The sequence below is a fragment of the Mytilus edulis genome, chromosome 6 (assembly GCF_963676685.1).
Source record: "Mytilus edulis chromosome 6, xbMytEdul2.2, whole genome shotgun sequence".
NCBI lineage: Eukaryota > Metazoa > Mollusca > Bivalvia > Mytilida > Mytilidae > Mytilus > Mytilus edulis.
In genome coordinates, this window is record NC_092349.1 from 72988577 (window position 1) to 73002070 (window position 13494).

At 31.3% G+C, this 13494-nt stretch overlaps 1 protein-coding gene across 1 annotated transcript; it reads left to right on the forward strand.

The window, feature by feature from the left end:
* On the forward strand, nt 1-10181 carry LOC139526604 (probable serine/threonine-protein kinase DDB_G0283337). Its single transcript, XM_071321763.1, has 10 exons — nt 1-76; nt 2052-2176; nt 2338-2698; nt 3087-3200; nt 3590-3703; nt 5005-5118; nt 7425-7583; nt 7928-8086; nt 9204-9442; nt 10167-10181. The coding sequence occupies exons 1-10, from the start codon at nt 1-3 to the stop codon at nt 10179-10181; spliced, it is 1476 nt and encodes a 491-aa protein (XP_071177864.1).
* Nucleotides 10182-13494: the final 3313 nt, after the last annotated feature.

Here is a 13494-nt window from a genome sequence, read left to right on the forward strand (position 1 = left end):
ATGGCAAGTTCCGTGTCAATACATGTGTATCTTGTAGTAATACTGGTATTCTATCAGACTATTACTCCTGTAAGAGGTAAGTGTAGAGGTAATACAAGTGCAATATCTTCAAAAGCTCACAAAAGAATAAGTGAAAAACGATTCACTAGGTAATTTTGATTTATTGTAAAAACTTTGAAGAACTGCATATATATAATAACTAAAATCATATCTCGATGGCTATACATTATCTTTCCTCATTACATTTCGTCCTAAAACACTTAACAGATTCAGAGGCTGATTGTTTAACTAATTTATGCCCATATATACGTACAGCACTTAACGCAATATTAACTCTTACGATATACTACTGGTAGGCGTTAATTTAAAATCCAGGTTCAGAATATTCGTGATTTTACTCTTTGATAGCAATGTTTTGGTTTAAGGTAGTTCCATGGTATACCGTCATCTTGAATTGTACAACCACAGTACGTAATCGGTTTATTTCTTTGCTCAAATCTGCAAATATGGAGGCAGAATTGCAATTTATTGGTTACACTGTTTATTTATATAAAAAAAACTGAGAGATTCATTGCATTATCAACAATGTTTTAACAAATACCAAATATTTGTGTTTTTAGAATCAATTTTTCAAATAAGCTATTTAAGTATGTTAAGGGGAGATAACTCTTTTAGTACAAAATTTATACTAGACATATAGGCAAATTTTTCATTTTTTACTTGTAGCAAGAAAAGAAGTTTGGTGACACCATTTTTATTTTTATTTTCCTAAAATATGTTATAAAACCTATTTTCTCATATTTTATTTCAAAATTCTGTCTCATAGATTTCTTTTTATGCATGAAAATGTGTTTTTTTTTCAAGAACAATCTAAGCAAATTTTAGCAATTTTGAACGACTCGTACCTTGAAAAATAGCGCGGTGACCCATACTTTTTATTGTTTTTTTGAAAAAAATCATAGTAAAATCTTCTTTTTGACAAAGTATAAGAAATTCTGTTATTTATTTCTATACCCCTAAACTACCTTAATGAGCTAACGTTTTACACATGAATGTCATACACAATACTGAAAAAAGATATGTATTGAGTCAACTTACAGTGACTCCAAAACAAATATATTGTTCGACTTACACTGTTTTATATTACATTGGTACGGATAGAAACACATTATTGTATTTTGTCATAGTCTATCCTTTTACCTTGCCATTCGTAACAAAGCTGTTCTGTGGGGGTTTAATCTGGCTACTATGAGGGCCATAGTAATACATAAAAATACTATTGAACATATATGTCTGCAAAATATCATCTTTATACTGTTGAACCATTACATGGACCAACACAAGGTTTGTTCTGCGGTTGAAGAATATTGCTGCCCATATCCTGATACTTTCACATTCAATTGGTCAATTGGTCATTTTGACGCGTTGTTCATCACATCTTCGGTGTCAATTTATTATAACAACGAACACGTGCACGTTTATGTACCTTGCTCCAAACTGGTCTAATATAAGGTCCCGAATTCCGCGTTGTAAAAGATGTTATGGACTTCAGTAGTGGTTGTAGCATTGACTGTTTGATTTCACAGTTCAAACACCTGCAAATACAGATCTGTTGCCATTAGAAATGTTTATTTAATAATAATCTGGTGAACGTTAAATTGTCGGGAGACATCAGTATAAAGACGGCCGTAGAATCAGGGTCCGATCTTAACATAAAGCGGTTTTTCACAGTTGCAATGACTATTGCCTGTTTAACATCCAAGTTTTACGCATGATAGGGTGATTGAACCACAAATTTCCTGTTGAATTCATAAACAATTTTTCTACCCAATAAATGCGACCTTCAATTTTCAGATCTTGAAAAACAACATTGGAGAGTTTAATAGATTGTTTCCATCGATATTTTGTATTTAAGATACACTTTTATAATTCATTGCTTAATCATGTTAATATTAGATAATTTAGTTTACAATTATTTAATGTTAACTTAATATTTTTATGAGTGTTTGTGTGTTGAATGGAAATAACATACGAGTAATCTTTCACTTTAGGAAATGTTGGTTGTTTTGACGATGATGCAGGGAGACTATTTGAGGCTAAGAAAGCTAAAAACTCATCTATGAGTCTCAAAAAATGTCGTCAACTGTGTCAGGGCTACACATATCTAGGATTGGAGGTGAGTTTATTTTTCGTAATTAATTATAAGAACGCAGGTATGAAGGTAATTAAAATGTGGTCAACAGTGATGATCCAACAAGTTTTAAGGTTTGAACACTGGTATATTACTGTTGCCTTTGTTTACAATGCTATCAACAGTGATAAGCATTGTATACGCAGGAAAATTACAATGCTATCAACAGCGATGAATATACCAGTATTAAAATAAGTTATAATGTTATCAAAAGTGATGAGCATGAAAGTATGAGGGTCAGTTACAATGTTATCAACAGTGATGAGCAAACAAGTTTTAAGGTAGATTACAACGTTATAAACAGTGATGATCAAACAAGTTTTAAGGTAGATTACAATGTTATCAACAGTAATGAGCAAACAAGTTTTAATGTAGATTACAATGTTATCAACAGTAATGAGCAAACAAGTTTTAAGATAGATAACTATGTTATCAACAGTGATGATCAAACAAGTTTTAAGATAGATAACTATGTTATCAACAGTGATGATCAAACAAGTTTTAAAGGTAGATTACAATGTTATCAACAGTGATGATCAAACAAGTTTTAAAGGTAGATTACAACGTTATCAACAGTGATGATCATACAAGTTTTAAAGGTAGATTACAATGTTATCAACAGTGATGAGCAAACAAGTTTTAAGGTAGATTACAATGTTATCAACAGTGATGATCATACAAGTTTTAAAGGTAGATTACAACGTTATCAACAGTGATGAGCAAACAAGTTTTAAGGTAGATTACAATGTTATCAACAGTGATGAGCAAACAAGTTTTAAAGGTAGATTACAACGTTATCAACAGTGATGAGCAAACAAGTTTTAAAGGTAGATTACAATGTTATCAACAGTGATGAGCAAACAAGTTTTAAGGTAGATTACAATGTTATTAACAGTGATGAGCAAACAAGTTTTAAAGGTAGATTACAACGTTATCAACAGTGATGATCAAACAAGTTTTAAGGTAGATTACAATGTTATCAACAGTGATGAGCCAACAAGTTTTAAAGGTAGATTACAATGTTATCAACAGAGATGATCATACAAGTTTTAAAGGTAGATTACAATGTTATCAACAGTGATGAGCATACAAGTTTTAAAGGTAGATTACAATGTTATCAACAGTGATGATCATACAAGTTTTAAAGGTAGATTACAATGTTATCAACAGTGATGATCAAACAAGTTTTAAGGTAGATTACAACGTTATCAACAGTGATGAGCCAACAAGTTTAAAAGGTAGATTACAATGTTATCAACAGTGATGATCAAACAAGTTTTAAGGTAGATTACAACGTTATCAACAGTGATGAGCCAACAAGTTTTAAAGGTAGATTACAACGTTATCAACAGTGATGATCAAACAAGTTTTAAAGGTAGATTACAATGTTATCAACAGTGATGAGCCAACAAGTTTTAAAGGTAGATTACAATGTTATCAACAGTGATGATCAAACAAGTTTTAAGGTAGATTACAACGTTATCAACAGTGATGATCAAACAAGTTTTAAAGGTAGATTACAACGTTATCAACAGTGATGATCATACAAGTTTTAAGGTAGATTACAATGTTATTAATAGTATGATTATACAAGTGTTAAGGTAGATTACAATGTTATCAACAGTGATGAGCCAACAAGTTTTAAAGGTAGATTACAATGTTATCAACAGTGATGAGCAAACAAGTTTTAAAGGTAGATTACAATGTTATCAACAGTAATGAGCAAACAAGTTTTAAGGTAGATTACAATGTTATCAACAGTGATGAGCAAACAAGTTTTAAAGGTAGATTACAATGTTATCAACAGTGATGAGCAAACAAGTTTTAAAGGTAGATTACAATGTTATCAACAGTAATGAGCAAACAAGTTTTAAGGTAGATTACAATGTTATCAACAGTGATGAGCCAACAAGTTTTACAGGTAGATTACAATGTTATCAACAGTGATGAGCAAACAAGTTTTAAAGGTAGATTACAATGTTATCAACAGTGATGAGCCAACAAGTTTTAAAGGTAGATTACAATGTTATCAACAGTGATGAGCAAACAAGTTTTAAAGGTAGATTACAATGTTATCAACAGTGATGAGCAAACAAGTTTTAAGGTAGATTACAATGTTATCAACAGTGATGATCATACAAGTTTTAAAGGTAGATTACAACGTTATCAACAGTGATGATCATACAAGTTTTAAAGGTAGATTACAATGTTATCAACAGTGATGAGCAAACAAGTTTTAAAGGTAGATTACAACGTTATCAACAGTGATGATCATACAAGTTTTAAAGGTAGATTACAATGTTATCAACAGTGATGATCATACAAGTTTTAAAGGTAGATTACAACGTTATCAACAGTGATGATCAAACAAGTTTTAAGGTAGATTGCAATGTTATCAACAGTGATGAGCAAACAAGTTTTAAGGTAGATTACAATGTTATCAACAGTGATGAGCCAACAAGTTTTAAAGGTAGATTACAATGTTATCAACAGTGATGAGCAAACAAGTTTTAAAGGTAGATTACAATGTTATCAACAGTGATGAGCCAACAAGTTTTAAAGGTAGATTACAATGTTATCAACAGTGATGATCATACAAGTTTTAAGGTAGATTACAATGTTATCAACAATGATTATCATACAAGTTTTAAAGGTAGATTACAATGTTATCAACAGTGATGATCATACAAGTTTTAAAGGTAGATTACAACGTTATCAACAGTGATGATCAAACAAGTTTTAAGGTAGATTACAACGTTATCAACAGTGATGAGCCAACAAGTTTTAAAGGTAGATTACAATGTTATCAACAGTGATGAGCCAACAAGTTTTAAAGGTAGATTACAATGTTATCAACAGTGATGATCATACAAGTTTTAAGGTAGATTACAACGTTATCAACAGTGATGAGCCAACAAGTTTTAAAGGTAGATTACAACGTTATCAACAGTGATGATCAAACAAGTTTTAAAGGTAGATTACAATGTTATCAACAGTGATGAGCCAACAAGTTTTAAAGGTAGATTACAATGTTATCAACAGTGATGAGCAAACAAGTTTTAAGGTAGATTACAACGTTATCAACAGTGATGAGCCAACAAGTTTTAAAGGTAGATTACAACGTTATCAACAGTGATGATCAAACAAGTTTTAAGGTAGATTACAACGTTATCAACAGTGATGAGCCAACAAGTTTTAAAGGTAGATTACAACGTTATCAACAGTGATGATCAAACAAGTTTTAAAGGTAGATTACAATGTTATCAACAGTGATGAGCCAACAAGTTTTAAAGGTAGATTACAATGTTATCAACAGTGATGAACCAACAAGTTTTAAAGGTAGATTACAATGTTATCAACAGTGATGATCAAACAAGTTTTAAGGTAGATTACAATGTTATCAACAGTGATGATCAAACAAGTTTTAAGGTAGATTACAACGTTATCAACAGTGATGATCAAACAAGTTTTAAAGGTAGATTACAACGTTATCAACAGTGATGATCAAACAAGTTTTAAAGGTAGATTACAATGTTATCAACAGTGATGAGCAAACAAGTTTTAAAGTAGATTACAATGTTATCAACAGTGATGAGCAAACAAGTTTTAAGGTAGATTACAATGTTATCAACAGTGATGATCATACAAGTTTTAAAGGTAGATTACAACGTTATCAACAGTGATGAGCAAACAAGTTTTAAGGTAGATTACAATGTTATCAACAGTGATGAGCAAACAAGTTTTAAAGGTAGATTACAACGTTATCAACAGTGATGAGCAAACAAGTTTTAAAGGTAGATTACAATGTTATCAACAGTGATGATCAAACAAGTTTTAAGGTAGATTACAATGTTATCAACAGTGATGAGCAAACAAGTTTTAAAGGTAGATTACAACGTTATCAACAGTGATGATCAAACAAGTTTTAAGGTAGATTACAATGTTATCAACAGTGATGATCAAACAAGTTTTAAAGGTAGATTACAATGTTATCAACAGTGATGAGCAAACAAGTTTTAAAGGTAGATTACAATGTTATCAACAGTAATGAGCAAACAAGTTTTAAGGTAGATTACAATGTTATCAACAGTAATGAGCAAACAAGTTTTAAAGGTAGATTACAATGTTATCAACAGTGATGATCAAACAAGTTTTAAGGTAGATTACAATGTTATCAACAGTGATGATCAAACAAGTTTTAAGGTAGATTACAATGTTATCAACAGTGATGAGCAAACAAGTTTTAAAGGTAGATTACAATGTTATCAACAGTGATGAGCAAACAAGTTTTAAGGTAGATTACAATGTTATCAACAGTGATGAGCAAACAAGTTTTAAAGGTAGATTACAATGTTATCAACAGTAATGAGCAAACAAGTTTTAAGGTAGATTACAATGTTATCAACAGTGATGAGCCAACAAGTTTTAAAGGTAGATTACAATGTTATCAACAGTGATGAGCAAACAAGTTTTAAAGGTAGATTACAATGTTATCAACAGTGATGAGCCAACAAGTTTTAAAGGTAGATTACAATGTTATCAACAATGATGAGCAAACAAGTTTTAAAGGTAGATTACAATGTTATCAACAGTTATGAGCCAACAAGTTTTAAGGTAGATTATAATGTTATCAACAGTGATGATCATACAAGTTTTAAAGGTAGATTACAACGTTATCAACAGTGATGATCATACAAGTTTTAAAGGTAGATTACAATGTTATCAACAGTGATGAGCAAACAAGTTTTAAAGGTAGATTACAACGTTATCAACAGTGATGATCATACAAGTTTTAAAGGTAGATTACAATGTTATCAACAGTGATGATCATACAAGTTTTAAAGGTAGATTACAACGTTATCAACAGTGATGATCAAACAAGTTTTAAGGTAGATTGCAATGTTATCAACAGTGATGAGCAAACAAGTTTTAAGGTAGATTACAATGTTATCAACAGTGATGAGCCAACAAGTTTTAAAGGTAGATTACAATGTTATCAACAGTGATGAGCAAACAAGTTTTAAAGGTAGATTACAATGTTATCAACAGTGATGAGCCAACAAGTTTTAAAGGTAGATTACAATGTTATCAACAGTGATGATCATACAAGTTTTAAAGGTAGATTACAATGTTATCAACAGTGATGAGCAAACAAGTTTTAAAGGTAGATTACAACGTTATCAACAGTGATGATCAAACAAGTTTTAAAGGTAGATTACAATGTTATCAACAGTGATGAGCCAACAAGTTTTAAAGGTAGATTACAATGTTATCAACAGTGATGATCAAACAAGTTTTAAGGTAGATTACAACGTTATCAACAGTGATGATCAAACAAGTTTTAAGTTAGATTACAACGTTATCAACAGTGATGAGCCAACAAGTTTTAAAGGTAGATTACAATGTTATCAACAGTGATGAGCAAACAAGTTTTAAAGGTAGATTACAATGTTATCAACAGTGATGAGCCAACAAGTTTTAAAGGTAGATTACAATGTTATCAACAGTGATGAGCAAACAAGTTTTAAGGTAGATTACAATGTTATCAACAGTGATGAGCCAACAAGTTTTAAAGGTAGATTACAATGTTATCAACAGTGATGATCATACAAGTTTTAAAGGTAGATTACAATGTTATCAACAGTGATGAGCAAACAAGTTTTAAAGGTAGATTACAACGTTATCAACAGTGATGATCATACAAGTTTTAAAGGTAGATTACAATGTTATCAACAGTGATGATCATACAAGTTTTAAAGGTAGATTACAACGTTATCAACAGTGATGATCAAACAAGTTTTAAGGTAGATTGCAATGTTATCAACAGTGATGAGCAAACAAGTGTTAAGGTAGATTACAATGTTATCAACAGTGATGAGCCAACAAGTTTTAAAGGTAGATTACAATGTTATCAACAGTGATGAGCAAACAAGTTTTAAAGGTAGATTACAATGTTATCAACAGTGATGAGCCAACAAGTTTTAAAGGTAGATTACAATGTTATCAACAGTGATGAGCAAACAAGTTTTAAGGTAGATTACAATGTTATCAACAGTGATTATCATACAAGTTTTAAAGGTAGATTACAATGTTATCAACAGTGATGATCATACAAGTTTTAAAGGTAGATTACAACGTTATCAACAGTGATGATCAAACAAGTTTTAAGGTAGATTACAATGTTATCAACAGTGATGATCAAACAAGTTTTAAGGTAGATTACAATGTTATCAACAGTGATGATCATACAAGTTTTAAAGGTAGATTACAATGTTATCAACAGTGATGAGCAAACAAGTTTTAAGGTAGATTACAATGTTATCAACAGTGATGATCATACAAGTTTTAAGGTAGATTACAACGTTATCAACAGTGATGATCATACAAGTTTTAAAGGTAGATTACAATGTTATCAACAGTGATGAGCAAACAAGTTTTAAAGGTAGATTACAACGTTATCAACAGTGATGATCATACAAGTTTTAAAGGTAGATTACAATGTTATCAACAGTGATGATCATACAAGTTTTAAAGGTAGATTACAACGTTATCAACAGTGATGATCAAACAAGTTTTAAGGTAGATTGCAATGTTATCAACAGTGATGAGCAAACAAGTTTTAAGGTAGATTACAATGTTATCAACAGTGATGAGCCAACAAGTTTTAAAGGTAGATTACAATGTTATCAACAGTGATGAGCCAACAAGTTTTAAAGGTAGATTACAATGTTATCAACAGTGATGAGCAAACAAGTTTTAAGGTAGATTACAATGTTATCAACAGTGATTATCATACAAGTTTTAAAGGTAGATTACAATGTTATCAACAGTGATGATCATACAAGTTTTAAAGGTAGATTACAACGTTATCAACAGTGATGATCAAACAAGTGTTAAGGTAGATTGCAATGTTATCAACAGTGATGAGCAAACAAGTTTTAAAGGTAGATTACAACGTTATCAACAGTGATGATCAAACAAGTTTTAAGGTAGATTACAATGTTATCAACAGTGATGAGCCAACAAGTTTTAAAGGTAGATTACAACGTTATCAACAGTGATGATCAAACAAGTTTTAAGGTAGATTGCAATGTTATCAACAGTGATGAGCAAACAAGTTTTAAGGTAGATTACAATGTTATCAACAGTGATGAGCAAACAAGTTTTAAGGTAGATTACAATGTTATCAACAGTGATGAGCATACAAATATTAAGGTAAATTACTACGTAATAAGGAATGCAGGTATGAAGGTAAGTTTTTATGTTATAAACAGCGCAGTTTTTAAGCAAACAAGTAAGGAGGTACGATTCAACCTTATCACCAGGGGTGAGCATACAAACCATTTGTTAAAATACTTAGTAGATTGAAAAGTGATTATCAAACCATGCATCAACAAACTAAAATTCTTTTGCATAATTCTTTTACATAGGGTGGTGATGAATGTTTCTGTGGCAACATACTAAATCGTCAGCAGTATCCATCAAAACCAGATTCCCAATGTAACAAGAGATGTTCAGGAGAACATGACAGAATGTGTGGTGGCACATGGAGAATTTCCGTCTATAAAGGTTTTTATTTTTTTCTTAAATTAATTTGATTATCTTATTTTTTTTTTCTTTGAATTTATTTGCATTTGACAAAGAGAAGAATTTAAAATTTTATAGTTCAGTATTAACTTTTGCTTACACACACTTTTTCTCTTTCAAATCTTGGCATAAAGCCTTATGTTTCACATTTTTTTTACAGCGCTTCGTAAGTAATACGTATTCATAACATCTGTATAAATTTGACCAATTCCATATTTAACTGGTAAATATTATATATCGAGACATTTCTATAAACTCACTAAGGTTAAAAATAATAGTTTGAAATGTTAACCGTGATAGAAAAACAATTCAACAGTTGCCTTTATTTTGTTGTATTTTATGTTTGACAATTAATCAAATTGTTTAATTTAACTTTTTATGATTTTAGGTTGAAGAAAGATAAAGAGCCTGTTGTACAAGATTTGAAATTGCTTCACCACTTCATGGTACTTTTTTGTAAATGCAAATCTATAAGTAAAAAATAAAATTAGTAAAAGTTTTGTTTGTATCGTAAAAACAAATCGTCATTGGACAGAAAAGAGCAAATCGTGTTAAATAGATAATGTTGGTCATCTTTCAATTCCATATTCCATTATGAACAAAATAGCAGTGCGAGTACGAATAAAAAAAACACTCTTGGTGCGCAGGTGAAATATATTGATGTAGTCATTTTTAGCTACAAGTTTTGAACGAATTCTCAATTTCTTATGTACAGACAACTCGTCTGTCTTAGAGACAGATTTTAAAAGCAGAAAGACAGAAAACCAGGACACCACACTAGAATTATAAACTGTTATTCACATAAATGTATCAACTCAACAAAAAGTGACAAAGTGAACTTTCCCTTTGAATATAACAAAGCTATAGTTCTTTGTTCAGTTCATTTAAGGGGAACTTTGTTATTCTCCTTGATAAAACAATCATTCTTAATTAATTTTGCTAAATAAGAAAAAAAAACCTTGTATTGGAAACTATGTACCATTACTTGAAAATGACACCCTGGATGTGATAATGTATGTATGTCTAGACTGTTTAATTGGAGTTCTAGGTTGTATGAGGAAACTGTTGACTGCATTGCCATAACAGCCTCATGTTTGTCATTATAAAAAATACAAACAAACTAAGATAATTTCTTTGTAGTTAGTAACATTCAAAGGGACATAAGCTACAATTAAGACAACAAAACAGCATGTGGTGGGGTTAAAATTGTTTGCTGGCGCCAAAACCTCACCTATTCTGCGACAGTGGTGTAACAGTACAACTCATGAACAATCTAGTAAAATCATTCGAACGGATTTAACTCACAAGACCGTTACAAAGCACAACACAACTAACAAACACATAAAAGACACAATGTACAGGGAATTGTTGCGGATACTTAAAGCTAGTTAAAAGCAAATTTCAACTGATAACAACATCCATCTTGTTATTCACAGCTCGAGTTATCATAGTCTGATTTGTCTTTGGTCCGTGTTGTTTAACACCAATCAACCAATCAATCAAACATTGCTTTGGTAATTTAAACTAGAGGCTCTCAAGAGCCTGTGTCGCTCACCTTGGTCTATGTGCATATTAAACAATGGACACAGATAAATTCATGACAAAATTGTGTTTTGGTGATGGTGATGTGTATGTAGATCTTACTTTACTGAACATTCTTGTTGCTACAATTATCTCTATCTATAATGAACTTAGCCCAGTAAGTACAGCGGAAAATATTTTCTAAACATTTACCAAAATTTATGAAAAATGTTAAAAATTGACTATAAAGGGCAATAATTCCTTAACGGGTCCATTGACAATTTTGGTCACGTTTGACTTATTTGTAGATCTTATTTTGCTGAACATTATTGCTGTTTACAGTTTATCTCTATCTATAATAATATTCAAGATAATAACAAACTAGTGGCTCTAAAGAGCCTGTGTCGCTCACCTTGGTATATGTGAATATTTAACAAAAGAAGTAGATAGATTCATGACAAAATTGTGTTTTGGTGATGGTAATGTGTTTGTACATCTTACTTTACTGAACATTCTTGCTGCTTACAATTATCTCTATCTATAATGAACTTGATCCAGTAGTTTCAGTGGAAAATATTAGTAAAAATTTACATATTTTATGAAAATTGTTAAAAATTTACTATAAAGGACAATAACTCCTTAGGGGGTCAATTGACCAGTTCAGTCATGTTGAATTATTTGTAAATCTTACTTTTCTGAACATTATTGCTGTTTACAGGTTATCTCTAACTATAATAGTATTCAAGATAATAACCAAAAACCGCAAAATTCCTTTAAAAATTACCAATTAAGGGGCAGCAACCCATGGGTTGTCCGATTCATCTGAAAAAAAAGGGCAGATAGATCTTGACCTGATGAACAGTTTTACCCCAGTCAGATTTGCTCTAAATGCTTTGGTTTTTGAGTTATAAGCAAAAAACTGCATTTTACCCCTATGTTCTATTTTTAGCCGTGGCGGCCATCTTGGTTGGATGACCGGGTCACCGGACACATTTTTTAAACTAGATACCCCAATGATGATTGTGGCCAAGTTTGGATTAATTTGGCCAAGTAGTTTCAGAGGAGAAGATTTTTGTAAAAGATCACTAAGATTTACGAACTAGAGGCTCTAAAGAGCCTGTGTCGCTCACCTTGGTATATGTGAATATTAAACAAAAGAAACAGATGGATTCATGACAAAATTGTGTTTGGGTGAGGGTGATGTGTTTGTACATCTTACTTTACTGAACATCCTTGCTGCTTACAATTATCTCTATCTATAATGAACTTGGCCCAATGAAAATTGTTAAAAATTGACTATAAAGGACATTAACTCCTTAGGGGGTCAATTGACCATTTCAGTCATGTTGACTTATTTGTAAATCTTACTTTGCTGAACATTATTGCTTTTTACAGGTTATCGCTATCTATAATAGTATTCAAGATAATTACCAAAAACAGCAAAATTTCCTTAAAATTACCAATTTAGGGGCAGCAACCCAACAACGAGTTGTCCGATTCATCTGAAAATTTACGGCCAGATAAATCTTGACCTAATAATCAATTATACCCTTCTTCAGATTTGTTCTAAATGCTTTGGTTTTTGAGTTATAAGCCAAAAACTGCATTTTACCCCTATGTTCTATTTTTAGCTGTGGCAGCCATCTTGGTTAAATGGCCGGGTCATCGGACACATATTTCAAAATAGATACCCCAATGATGATTGTGGACAAGTTTGGAATAATTTGGCCCAGTAGTTTCAGAGGAGAAGATTTTTTTAAAAGATTATTAAGATTTAAGAAAAATGGTTAAAATTGACTATAAAGGGCAATAACTCCTAAAGGAGACAACTGACCATTTCGGTCATGTTGACTTATTTGTAAATCTTACTTTGCTGCACATTTTTGCTGTTTACAGTTTATCTCTATCTATAATAATTATCAAGATAATAACCAAAAACAGTAAAATTTCCATAAAATTACCAATTCAGGGGCAGCAACCCAACAACGGGTTGTCCGATTCATCTGAAAATTTCAGGGCAGATAGATCTTGACCTGATGAACGATTTAACCCCATGTCAGATTGCTGTTAATGCTTTGGTTTTTGAGTTAAAAGCTAAAAACCGCATTTTACCACTATGTTCTATTTTTAGCTCTGGTTTCCATCTTGGTTGGTTGACCGAGTCACCGGACACATTTTTTAAAACTAGATACCCA

Bases quoted from the DNA above. Each gene is read 5' to 3' on its own strand.
- LOC139526604 (XM_071321763.1), top strand. From the start codon at position 1: ATGGCAAGTTCCGTGTCAATACATGTGTATCTTGTAGTAATACTGGTA. The intron at 3,704-5,004 runs GTAGATTACAAC...TGTTATCAACAG, and splicing joins TGATCAAACAAGTTTTAAAG to TGATGAGCCAACAAGTTTTA. The intron at 5,119-7,424 runs GTAGATTACAAC...TGTTATCAACAG, and splicing joins TGAGCCAACAAGTTTTAAAG to TGATGAGCCAACAAGTTTTA.